This window comes from Acipenser ruthenus, chromosome 4, assembly GCF_902713425.1.
Source record: "Acipenser ruthenus chromosome 4, fAciRut3.2 maternal haplotype, whole genome shotgun sequence".
Classification (NCBI taxonomy): Eukaryota; Metazoa; Chordata; class Actinopteri; order Acipenseriformes; family Acipenseridae; genus Acipenser; species Acipenser ruthenus.
The window spans coordinates 14,925,059-14,938,555 of record NC_081192.1 but is presented as its reverse complement, the minus strand read 5'-3'; the positions used below and the strand labels follow the sequence as shown (position 1 = coordinate 14,938,555).

General features: G+C 39.7%; 1 protein-coding gene across 1 annotated transcript in view; it reads left to right on the top strand.

Moving 5' to 3' along the window:
* The window catches only part of LOC117400355 (rho-associated protein kinase 1-like), a 63,139-nt gene extending 54,622 nt beyond the window's left edge, over positions 1–8,517 (top strand). Inside the window, exons 24-33 of the mRNA XM_034000190.3 lie at positions 213–306; positions 592–680; positions 1,054–1,242; positions 2,054–2,219; positions 3,947–4,017; positions 4,758–4,846; positions 5,195–5,273; positions 5,547–5,805; positions 6,347–6,542; positions 6,990–8,517. Of these exons, the coding sequence (XP_033856081.3) occupies positions 213–306; positions 592–680; positions 1,054–1,242; positions 2,054–2,219; positions 3,947–4,017; positions 4,758–4,846; positions 5,195–5,273; positions 5,547–5,805; positions 6,347–6,542; positions 6,990–6,993 (1,236 nt within the window). The 3' untranslated portion in view covers positions 6,994–8,517. The remainder of the gene's footprint in view (positions 1–212; positions 307–591; positions 681–1,053; positions 1,243–2,053; positions 2,220–3,946; positions 4,018–4,757; positions 4,847–5,194; positions 5,274–5,546; positions 5,806–6,346; positions 6,543–6,989) is intronic.
* The last annotated feature ends 4,980 nt before the right edge of the window (positions 8,518–13,497 follow it).

The following is a 13,497-nucleotide window of genomic DNA, read 5'->3' as shown; positions in this document are numbered from 1 at the left end:
GCATTAGAAATCCAGAATTCCTACAAAAACAAGAAATGTCAAAGATTTTGTTCTCCAAGAAACAAACAGTGTTGGGAGTGTTTTCCGTGCCATCAACAGCGTTAAAGTACACTTTTGGATCTAACAGTGCCGAAGATGTGATTTATTCCAACAGAGATGTGTTTGCCTTAAGGTCAATGTACACAGACCTATGTTATTTTGTTTACCATCAGCTGGAAGAGTCAAATAAAACTTTGACCAAGGACGTTGAGATCCTGTCAAAGGAAAAAGCAGAGTTGGTTGAGAAGTTAAGGGAACAACAGGAAGGTAAGCTAAGATCATTTATTTTCTAGAGCCATATACAGGTGTGTAACAACTGGTTAACAGTACTGAACAATAAGCGGTCCCCCTGCTAATCATCTGCAATGGGATCCTAATGAGCAATGCTTATTTCTTTTAAAAAAGTTGTTGATGTTTTAACACAACTTCGACCTCACAAATCGTGGTCTATTCATTTGATGATAATCATGGTTGATCAAAACACCTTTGGACTGTAGAATTGCCCTCTATATCATGAGAACAATTTTAAACAGTTTTCATTGTTTTTTGTAGGTTTCACATCCCGGAGTGAAGAGGAAATAAATGCCATTAAATCCCATTACGAGAAGACCCTGAACACAGAGCGTACCCTCAAAACACAGGTATGTAGGCGGTAATGACATATGCAGCTTGGTTTCCAGAGTTCACTCATTAAGTAGTAACAGATTACAAATGTAATATCATCCTTGTATTGTTTGTTCAATACTCCGCCTTTATGATAATATATAATTGTTTAAGTTTAGATACCAGTCTAAATCATCATTAGCGTATGTATGCAAGTGCATAAATATTAAGGTACACATTTACGAACTAACATGCTTTAAATTATTTATCAATGTACAAAAAAGTAAGATCAATGTGCTGTACCCAGAAACAGTGATGTATTACGAGAACGAGTGTAGGTGAGTTTCTGCATATTGGTTTTATTATCCCAGTGAGCAAACATTTGAATAAATAACCCCTTGCGCTGTGTAGGCGGTGAACAAACTGGCTGAGATCTTGAACCGCAAGGACATGAAACTGGACAGAAAGAAGGCCAGCACAGCGGACCTGCGGAAGAAGGAGAAGGAGAACAGGAAGTTGCAGTTGGACCTCAACCAGGAGAAGGAGAAGTTCAACCAAATGGCAGTCAAATACCAGAAGGAGCTGAACGAGATGCAAGCGGTAAGGACAGCTCCAAACCTGAAAACTCATACTGGGGGGGGGCATGCCTGAGGGTCCTATTTCTAAAATAGAAACAGCTCATCATAGGTCATTTTCCACAGTGCTGTAAATATAAGGCGTGAGATATTTAATTTAGTGTTGTCAAAACATATGCTATAATCCCACTTTCTGTAAAAATTTAATTTTATTTTCCTTTTACCATTAAGTGACATTTGTTGTCGTATCGCATGCCACTTAAACTAGGATTATATAATTTAAATAAAGGGGCATTTTTAATGCACACGTCTCTTCCTTTTGAAACTGCCTTTCTATCATCCATTTCTGGAGTTGTGCATACTTTGCCACTACAACTATAAAAACAGACTTTATTTAAAATATATATTGTAACCCAGTAAATTTAAAGATAGATAATATTAGATATGACTTGATATTTTAAAGAGTCTTATAATTGACAAACTTGTTGTATGTTAAAAGTGTTAGTCTCAACAAAGTTATGAAATATCTATTTCTTAGAAAAAGTGGTTTATCTGAAATAGTCCAGGGGTAGGGGGACTCCCAAAAGACTGAAGCCTGTCAAAAAGGCATAAACTGTAACATGTTTGTTTACAAGTCAGTGGACTATGACGCTAGTTCAATTATCTAAAATGCATTAGCACACATTCTCTTGGAACAGTTATTTTCCAGCAATTAGAGTTGATACAACAGGAAGATGCGCCCTCTCGTCTAATCTGGCTATCTTGCCAAAGACTGACTCTGTTTATTTTTTATTTTTTTATTTTCCTTCTTATATCAATTTGTCTGATTTCAACAGCAACTGGCAGAGGAAAGCACCTACCGCACAGAGCTTCAAATGCAGTTAGACAGCAAAGAAAGTGACATTGAACAGCTGCAGGAGAAACTGAATGACCTACAGCTGAGAATGGACACATCCAGCGTAGTCAGTCTCCAACCGGACGAGATTGATGGGAACTTAGCAGGTAGTAGAATGACCTAAGAGGTTCTTCATGATTTGATATGAAACCATCATTTGTCAGAGTTAAGTCGGTCTGGTTATTTTTGTCCAGGTCTGCTCAAATATTAAATCTTTTCTCTCTCAGTTTTTTACATCCCAGATATTAACCAGACTTTATTAACTAAATAAAAAGATTCAGAATAAGCTACTAGCTGGTTCTTCCAAAAAAAAAGTACATTTTTAATGAATAAATGGTGCAGATTTGCAGTGCAGCAGAAACTTAGTAAATGTGATCCATTCACTTCACCGTTACTTACTGTCCGTTTGTAAAGCACAATCTTAGTAGCAATGCTTCTGTCTGTGTCAGTGGCTGTGTCATGTAAACAGGTAGGTTTATCTCATGCCTCTTTTCCACTGTTAAGGAGAGCCTGGGTTGTTTTTGCAGAGCCGAGCCGTGCTACTGACGTCACACGCAACGAAAGACAGTTGTTAATTATTGTTATTAATTAACTTAGTTTGTCAAAAGATGCGCAAACAAATGGTGTTCAAAAATTATGCAAAAGCTCACCAAAACACCATTCTGAACAACATTACACATTTCTAATTTACCACAAAAAACTTTTCGTTGCTTAATATTTCTTTGACCTTTTAGTGGTTTTTAGTTTTATAGCATAGAAGATAGTTCAGTTAAATCCTGGTTCCAACTGCAAGTACCATGGCTCATCAGACATTAGCATAAAGGAGGTTTTTACACTTTCACCATTTTCATTTAATTTTGTTTGATCTTGCTGTTAAACATGGAATCTGAAAATCTTAAGCTGCAATAGAGTAAAAAAAGTGTTTTTGTTATTTTTCATTGATAGACCCTAACTGTTGAGTTTGTTTTATCAATCTGTTAAATATCTTTTTTGTCTCTTATTCCTCATGTCTAGTTGGTTCTCCTTATCTTTGTGTCTTCTATTATTTTTCCTCTGTGAGTAACGAAGACCTGGGCTCCCTATGTACCTTTGCCTGTGTATGTGTAGCTATGTCAGTTGTATGTGGCTCCTTTTTTCAGTTGTTGAGAATGCATCCTACTGTTTTGTGGTCAGTTCTGAATGGCAGAAAAGCATTTTCTAAATCCTTTTTTTATTTCTTATAGACTTTCTGGCATGTTAATAATAATATATGGTTTAGGAAAAAATAACCTAAATGTATTTACTAAAATAACAAAAAGGATGCAAAAGTAATAAAAAAAACATGTTTTATAATCTTCCACAAGAAATATACATGAATAATACAGAACATATATTTATTAATCTTGGTAAACATGTGTTGAAATGCTTCCAGATTCTTACTGGTATGGTTTCTCCAGCTTTACCAAGCCCCACAAGTATGTTCCTGGCGCTTAAAAAAAAATAAATAAATAAATAAATAAATAAATAAATAAACAAACAAAATTATAATAATTGGCAGGCATATGTCCTAAAAAGTTCTTGTGTTATTACAATTGTCAGTGAACTCTGAACTGAAACACCACAAGGGGAAATGTTGCTCGTTTTGAAATACTACTTCCAATATTTTGCATGCATTGTTGAATTTAAATATAAATGTTATGTGATGCAGTTATATCATTTGACCTTTGTGGTCCTTTTTAAAAGGTTTGTTTTCCACTTGCTTGTAAACACAGCATGCTTTTAGCGAAGGCTTGTTCAGGCTGATGTAATTCACCTAAGCTTCGTACCAACTATGTGTTTTTGTACTTTCCGTCAGAATCGAGGCTGGAAGGATGGCTGTCAATACCTAACAGAACCAATATAAAAAGATATGGTTGGAAGAAACAGGTATGTATTTATTTTAAACAGAACTGTGAATTCACTTTTGTATACACTAGATCTGCAGAAGAAATGCCAGTAAAAATATTTTGTTTTTAGATCTGTGCAAATTTGAAATGCAAGTACAGATTAGTTAAAGGAATTGTATCTCCTTACACAGTTGAATTGTGGAAAAATAAGAGAAAGATAATCCCAAACTGTATTGTTTTGCATGATCCTTTAAAAATCTCAATTTTAACGATAAACACTGATTGGAGACGAGGGCGTGCATCTTTTAGCTAGATCAGACGAAGTGTATTTCTATTAGTAAGTGGTAGCACCCTCAACTACACAGCGGTGTATTGCCAGAAAAATAATAGGAAACATTTATTCAAATTAGCTGTTCATTAGAAGGTACTGTATCCTGAATATGAATATGAATCTACTATGGTTGATTTAGCCTATGTAATATGCCAGACTATGGCAAGCAGCTGGAACTGAAGAGCAGCCCCAGAATTTAGGTGAAAGCATACTAACAGATTTATCAAAAATAAAAATAAAACAATATTTGAGCAATTGCAGTAATAACTAATCAGAATGATTGCAAACATCATCAGTAAAAATAAAATTACTAAACGTTATTTGAAGCGACTGGCTCTTTAAAATGTTACTTTTGATGCCTAATTGAAGTGCTCCATTTTACTGTTCAGTGTTTTTTAATTTTTTTTAAGAATATAAGATTGTAACGGTGTCTGTCTTTTCCACCTCAGTACGTAGTGGTGAGCAGTAAAAAGATTCTGTTTTACAACGACGAACAGAATAAAGAACAATCAAACCCATCTATGGTACTTGACATAGAGTAAGTAAACTAGATGTCATATGACTGTTTGTTTGTCTTTGTTTCTATTTCCTGTACTCTACTTTGTATTTATCTGCATTACTCTGGTAAGACAGTTGGAGGCAAACCTAATGCACAAGAAGGGGCGGGTTTAACCAGAGAGAAACTTCTGTCGTATGTTTCTCAGTTATCTATATGCTATATGCAATACTTGATTAGGCAGTTACTAAGGCTTTACTTTTTCTTTAGTAAATAATTTGGCATTCTAGGAAGTAGCTCTGTTAAATATATTCCACACTGCATGGTGTGCAAAATTTACCATGTTTTGTCACTATAATGTTGTGTCTTTAAACTTGTCTCTTGATGCAGCAAATTGTTCCACGTGCGGCCAGTCACACAAGGAGATGTATACAGGGCAGAAACTGATGAAATTCCCAGGATATTTCAGGTGTGTGTGTGTGTGTGTGTGTGTGTGTGTGTGTGTGTGTGTGTTATCAAAACAATTCATACTGCTGGTTTCACGGAGCCACTAATCGTGGACTGCCTTATTGCGATTTGGGACTGTGTCAACAGCCATAGAACAGTTAAGCAACATTCAATAAGGTTATTGTTTTCTATGCTTGGATTTTAGGTCTTTAGATTTTTTGCATAATTGTTTCATATAGAGGTACAAAATTCAGTTTTACTTACCCCTGCTCTGGTGTTAAACGTGTGTTTCCAGATCCTGTACGCCAACGAAGGGGAATGTAGGAAAGAAGCCGATTTCGAATCTGTACCTCCAGGTGATAAAAACTGCTTGGCTCACAAGGGCCATGAGTTTATTCCCACACTCTACCACTTCCCTTCAAACTGTGAGGCCTGTGCCAAGCCCCTCTGGCATGTCTTCAAACCCCCTCCAGCACTGGAGTGCAGGCGCTGCCATGTGAAGTGCCACAAAGATCACTTGGACAAGAACGAAGAATTGATTGCTCCTTGTAAAGGTACAGTTACACTGCTTGTGATTTCAGCCAATAAGATTCTGAGTTTAGCAATATATCCCACTGGGAGGCTTATTTGTAAGCACCCTAATTCAATCTAGTAAAAAAACACATGAGGAAAGCAAAGTGTTTTTAGAAATAATACAGTAGGCTTTAGCTCTCTTTCAGATCTACTGTCTGTGTCTATTAATACTGTCAAAGTATTAATAATTCTTACAGACTTGTAAATACAGTGGTATAGATTTGTTAATGCAATGGTACAGATCTTTACTGATCTTTGTGCTTTGGAATTTGAGAGTTCCATTTAGCCCTCTGATTCACTATAACTCATAAGTGCATCCAGTCACAATACAAGGATCATCCGCGTTAGGCAGCATCTGGCAGGTGATTTGATAAGCTAAATTGTCAGCAAAGTCTTTGCTCTTTAGACTCTTCTAGGAGAGGAAGACGCTGGTAGATTGCTTGTACTTATACAAATGTTGTCCACACCTTATTGAAATCACTTTATTTATTTTGATCAATTTTCCATGTTCCTTCCTGACAGTGAACTACGATGTTACCTCAGCAAGGGATATGTTACTGCTTGCATTGTCCCAGGATGAGCAGAAGAAATGGATTGGTCACCTAGGGAAGAAGATCCCCAAGACCCCACCATCAACGTTTCTGCGGGCCTCCCCTCGGACCCTGTCCACTAGATCTGTTGTAGCAAACAAGTCCTTCCGCCAATCTGGTAAACCAAGGTAACAGAGCAGAGTTTTACTTACTTTAGAGAACTAAACAGCAGCAGATCTTGATACTGTTGCCCATAATCCTATAAACTTACTCTATGATGCACCACTGTGTTGATCATTAAAATAAACCTGTTATCTCCTTCACTAACTTAAGTAAATGAGACCAAAAGCCATTTGAATATATTTTGTTATTTATTTTTGCGCTATTTGTTATGTCTACAGTCTTTCTAATTGGTTCATATTCTTTGTGTACTTCAGGACTGGCTGTTAAGTTCTTAATGCCAGGCTCTGTGTCGATTAGCCTTTATTATGTTTCTATGGTGACGAAGGAAATCAAACAGGTCATAGAGCGCCATCTAGAGAATGGTTAAATGAAAAATGTTCTGCTAATAAGTACGAAGTGTTTTTTTTTAATTTCTATTTTAAGGTGTATGTATATGTTGTTTTCTCTTCCAGCTAACTCTGTGCACCGTTGGACTTTTAAAAATTAGTTTTCACAAGAAACAGCTGTTTCCACAAAAGAGCAGGATAATGGACTCCTTCGACGACACAGAATATCATGGGGTACAGTGTTTGGAAGCCCCGCCTCCTCCACCGCACCACTTCCCCTTCCTTTTCCTTCACGGCTCTGCCTGGAGCCTGGAGAGCTGCCAGCTTTCATCCGAGCTTTGCCTAGATTATCAAGCAAACACATATTAAAGCAGTTCTCTTTCATAGGGGTTTAATTGGGTTTGGTTTTTTGGAAGTGCCTGTCAGTGGTTGGTGCAATTTGACTTCCTTCATATAAGCAGTTTTATTGGCTAGGCTTTTAGAGATTTTAATGGGGGAAAGTGGGGGTCAACTAAGCAAGAGCTTCTTTAAAATCGAGAGAATGCAGTTCTGTGAAGACTGAGACTTCATTGGGGAAGCAGTGCTGTACAAACTTGAACTTTTTTGATGCCTTCACTGTAGGATACTTCTGGCCTTAATGCTGTCAAGCCATCAGCTTTGAAAAGAAAGCTTATTTTTCTGCATAATGCTTTAAAATGACTGTATCATGTTTTACTAAAATAGCCTTTTGTGGGGTGGTGAAGGCAGGAGGAGGGGGCATGCAGGACTGAACAGATTATCATTTTAATCTATGCATTTTTTTTTTTGCACCAAGCCATACTGATGTTATTGTAGAAGCATTAGGAGACTAACAGTAAAAATAACCATTGACTTTGAGTGTTTTGGGGTACATCATTTCTGTATTATTATTATTATTATTATTATTATTATTATTATTATTATTATTATTATTATTATTATTATTGTTTTGTAATGTATTGCCTTACAATGATTTATAATTAAGTGGTTGAAAAAAATATTAAGTTAACAAAAGAAAATGTAAAAAAAACAAACCTGCACTGTTGTTTGAAATGTAAATTATTATTAGAACCCTGAACAGGAGTAGAATTTGGCTCATTTAGTGCCTTAACATTGGATAACTGTTACTGCCATATTGTTTTAGAAAACTACGTAACAACTTGCTTCTTTTACATTTCACTTAGATTTTATCCAACTTTTACATAGATTTTTAAAAAAAAAATTGTAGACTTTTGAAGTGTTTTCATGAATGCAATACAATCTACCAATAAACTACCTGTTATGAGTGAGTTTTCAATCATAGGAAGCAAAACTAGGAACTGTTGCAGTGGGGTCGAGCTGCAGAAAGCAATTAAATGCAACTCGACAGTCTTTGTTACACTTACAGTATGTTATTATTTGAGACGCACTCTACTTAAGAGAATAATTGGGTTGTAAATGCTGTAGGAAATATGTTATGGATGTTATGGTTTATTTTAATGAACACCTCCTAATTTATGATAGCTTTACAGTTCAGTTGTTTATGTACAATTTTAAAAGCACTGGAAATCTGATTTTGTTTCTAGGATGAAATGCATGTTTTTATGGTATTGGACGCACTGATGGATATGTAACAATAAACATATCTATCTGCTGACTAAGACTTTGTACTGGCTGAATCAGAAATAAATTGTTTTTAAAAGAACTGGCTGATAAAACAGCATAACCCTTTTGTTAAGGATGGATTAAATGTTCACCTTCCTTGACTGTGATTGAATATCTTTATTTTAATTTAAAGCAAATCCTTCTATTATTTATTTATTTAGCAGACGCCTTTATCCAAAGCGACTTAAAGAGACTAGGGTGTGTGAACTATGCATCAGCTGCAGAGTCACTTACAACTACGTCTCATCCGAAAGACGGAGCACAAGGAGGTTAAGTGACTTGCTCAGGGTCACACAATGAGTCAGTGGCTGAGGTGGGATTTGAACCGGGGACCTTCTGGTTACAAGCCCTTTTCTTTAACCACTGGACCACACAGCCTCCTTCTATTGCTAATTTAACAGTTTAAAGCCCTGATTTTGATGAGGGGGCAAACTTCGAACGCTAGGGCAAAAAGCAATTGCCCCTGATTTTGATGAACGGGAGCAAACTGCCTTTGCCCTGTATTGTGATTTTGGTGACATGCTTTGGCCCATCCTTTTCCTTCTGTATTGGTGCCAGTGGCCTCATTTGCATGTTAGCTTTGAGCGATTTTGATGACAGCGTTGAGGAGAGCTTCTACGTTTCAGTCAAATCCGGTATAGGAAGGTTGATTTGAAATCGGGCAGATTATCCCATTACGAAGAGGGAGCGTTTCATCAAAAACAGGCCCTCGGTGCCTTGGAAATAAGTCATACAAAAATGTTATGTTAATCACCTGAAATTTGAATGAATCTTAAACCTTTTTAATGTGCCAAGGCTGACGAGCTGCCTTGATATAATTGTCATTTGCAGTATTAAAATGTGTATTGAAGTGACCCCTTGAGGCAGCTTACACAGGCAGTTAAATGCACTTTCACCATGGCCCTAAACTGGGATTTAATTAAAATGCAAGTAGTTTCATGTTACTTTTTCAAAGTTATTCATTTACTGTTCCTTACATTGTAACGTTGCAATCATTCTGAGTGGTTCTCATTCCCACTACTCTAATATTGTTGGCTTCTATTTCTATAAAGACACTTTGGCTGAGCTAGCCTAAGTTATCTGTTTTTATGGAAAATAACTAGTTCTAGCACCAGTGCCAGTGTTTTTAACCTCTCTATATATCAAGGATACAGATATTTTTTACGTGTCCATTGTAAGAGAACTCGCACCACTCGCGGTTCTTTGCCCCTTTAAAAATGGACCCAGACACAGGAAATTTAGTTTTTACAGCACGGATGCGCTATTTTTAATTCACAAACACAACATCTAAATAAACAAAACAAACACCTAGCTCTACTGAGCACTAACTGAACCCGCAGGAACCTCAACTAAACAGCAGGACGGCTAAGCCGTTTACCTGCTAAACACCACAAAACACTCAGTTCTTTAGACTCGGTTTTTGTGACTGCTTGGAAGCAGAGCACCCCTTCTCAGCAGCCCTGAGTAGACTGACTGCTTCACTTTCATACCCTGCACCTGGCTCTAATTTAATAATAATCACCAGGTGCAGGGGATAATTAAGCAGTAAAACAATTAACGAAACTGATTAAACAATAAAACAAACTAACAAAAATGTGCCTGCGCACATGTCTTACGCAGGGAGGATTTTAACCCCCCTCCCTGCTATGTTACACCATATTACTTAATGTTTTCAAACAATTAAATCTGATATGACACATCCTCTTGTTACTGGGGATGCTTTGTTTTTGTTCACAAAATTCAGCAGCAGAAGAAACCACAGAAGGGTGTGTGCACGAGCCATATTGGCTTGATCAAAAGATAGCATGCTCAGGCTTGCATCCTGTAGGTGAATTCAAAATAACCGTGTCCCAAAAGCCATACAGCAGCTCTACCACCATTAGTCATAGAATTGTGCGTTTTACCTCAATTGAACATGGGTGGCTATAAATCAATGGTAAACCACACTCAAAGTTATTTAACTCTGCTGTGCTGAGTTTCTTTTTTTTTTTTTAAAAAAAAAGGACACCTACCATACTTAATGTTTAAGCCACCAAAAAGTATTTACTTTTATCTGCAAAATTATAGCCCATACAAACTTCTTAATGGCATTCTCTCAGACTTACAAATTGACCAAATTCCTATAGATTTTTTTTTTGTTAATATCATTGAGTGGTGGGATCCCTGAGTCGCTCAACTTTAGTGCAGGGTAAAAATATACATATATAAGAAGATGCAGGTTACCAAGCATATCTGTTTAAGGATATTTTGTCTGCAGGGTTTCTGTGTGGTGTATAATTGGCAACAAATGCATTTATTCATCTGGCCCAACGCCTATTGGAAGTTTGTCTTCACACTACTAATTTAAGGAACACATGATTGTATATCTTTTTGGGCACAACCCTGTTATCAAAATTGAAAACAAACCCGATATAAACAAACCCACATATATTTAAAGCACAGTGCCATCTACTGTCTGGCTTTGTCAATAGCATCTTAAGTGTTTTGTTTACAAACCTTGCTGGTAAATGCAGATTAGTACTCACAATGTGGGGATCACAGAAAGGTTAACTTGATTCTGGCAGGTTGTCTTTTGTAGAAAGCAGATTGTACATTATTAATTTCTTGTCAGATTACACTCAGATGCATTTATTATTTGATAAAATGTATCCTGTTTTTACATTTTTCTTTGTTTTTCAAGCAAGCATTTCATAGCCCGGAGCAAGATTCGCAATCAGATTTTTAAACGCAGCTCCCTCTACTATACTAACAGGTCTGACATCTTGTGTGACAACATCCACTATCAGGCCTGTTATTTCTTTTGCTCTGACGCTTTTTGGATCAACTTTCTTTCCAAAATAAGCTGCCACTGAAGGTGTTGCTTCCTTTAGTTTTTTACTTGTGTTCCCGCTGTCGTATTTTGTCGGGTGCTATTCCAACAATTCGATGCATCGATGGATCGATGCATTGTCCCAGCCCTAATTGGATTAAACCTAAAAGGGATTTTGGTTATATAGCAGCCTGTGTCCCAGCTTGGTGGTGGTGTGTGTATGCTGTCTGCTAATATAATGGCTGTCTGTTTTGGAAGATAAAAGTTGTGAGCTTGGATTCTTATCACGGCTTCATTGGTGATCAGAAGTTGGATGGACCGAAAGGCTTGGAGCGTGAAGAGGGATCCAGAGAAGGCATCGGCCAGGGCCGACATGCAACCACTGCACGGTTGGATGTCGACTCTGGGAGAAACTGACTTGCGAGTATGGCAGCTGGAGCAGCTCGCCGCGCTGGAAGTGAAGGGGAGCAGAACTGGAGCAGGTCCCTCGGGGAAGAAAAACAGCACAGAGCGGTAACGATTCCAAGTTTCAATGAAACCAGCAGCTGGGAGACCCTGGTGGGTCTGCGCAGCTGAAGCGATGCAGAAAAGGCGAGCTGCCTGACCGAAGCGCTGAGGGGTGGCACCACATTAATGTTGCTGAACCTTTTAGAGCCTGGACGATCTGACGGGGCTGAAGCTACGTCTGCGGCATCGGCTACACCAACCGGGGGAGAGCCTGGCCAATCTCGCCTCTGAGCTGGAACGGGAGAGCCGCAGAGCCTAGGTGGGTTACTCCCCTAAAGAGCAAGATGAGCAGGGATGAGCCGACCATCCTGCCTGGAACCCACCACTGTACAGCTGCAGACTTTGATAGGGGAACTCACTCTGATACAGGGGAAGGGGCCTTACAGTGCAGCATGAAGTATCGGTGGTGGCTGTCCAGGACCCCTGTATCCTAGGACTGGACTTCCTAAGATGAACCGGCAGCCAACTGGACCTTTGGAAGGGGCTCTTCAGCTCTGCAGCTCCCAGCGTACCACCACCCAGTGTCCCGAGAAGAGCCTGGACCTTGTGGCGGTCAATTAGGGAAACTTCCAACCCCCCAGGTGGTCCCACATGGACCAAAAAGCTCCATCACCAGCTGCCCTTCAGTCTGCCAACCCAGTAACCCGCCAGTCAAGACACCACTCCAGCAACAGTGAATGCGGTCTGGTGCCGGAGCTGTGAGGGGCTCAGCAGGCTCACCGGCGGGAGCTGTTGCTGGAGTTTCAGAACAGTGAACGTGTCCAGACCAGAGGAGGTGGGCCGGACTCACTTGGTGCATCACAGCATCGACACTGGAGACGCTCTACCCAGGCAGCGGAGAATCGGAATCGTCTGACAGCTCTTGGACTGGGCTTGTCGTTCTGGTCCCCAAGAAGGATCGAGAATGTCAGTTTTGTGTAAAATACCAGCAGCTGATTGGAGAGATTCAACTGGACCCTCTGCATCCAGCTTGTCATCGCCACTGCTGCCCATCAAAAGGACTAGGACATCCAGCTACCGCTGATCCTGCTAGCTTGTCGCATGGCCGTACAGGAATCCACTGGCTGTACCCCAGCATTGCTAATGCTTGGCTGGGAGCCCCAGACCCAGCTGCTGTTCGACCTCCAGACGCCACAGAGGACATCCCTGGTTCCGAGTATGCCAGGCACCTCCAGGACCGGCTTGACAGCGTGCATCACTTTGCCCGCAGCCAGCTCCAGGCTGCGGGGCTCCATCAAAAGCACTACTATGACCTCCGGGAATGGGGGTGATACTTCATGGCTGGAGAACTGGTCTGGGTCTATAGCCACAAGAGAAAGAGGGGCCGCAGTCCCAAGCTGGACAGTGCCTGGGTAGGGCCTGAAACAACTTGGGGAGATGGTCTATCGGCTTCAGCTTCCATCCACGGGATCGTAAGGTTGTGCTGTATTGCTACCTTCTTGACCCTTACCGACGGAGGGATGACAATGACCTGGTGGACGGGGCTTGAGACCCTGACCCACCTACACCCGGGACACCAGCATCGCCGTTGGTCAACAGTCCACCTGGTCCAGACCTGGCAACCAACCAACCGGCCCGCTACCATGGGCAGCGAGTTTGGGAACCCCAGCCATTACCTTTCCACCTTCGGGACTGTTGGCTGTCTCTGGGATGAGA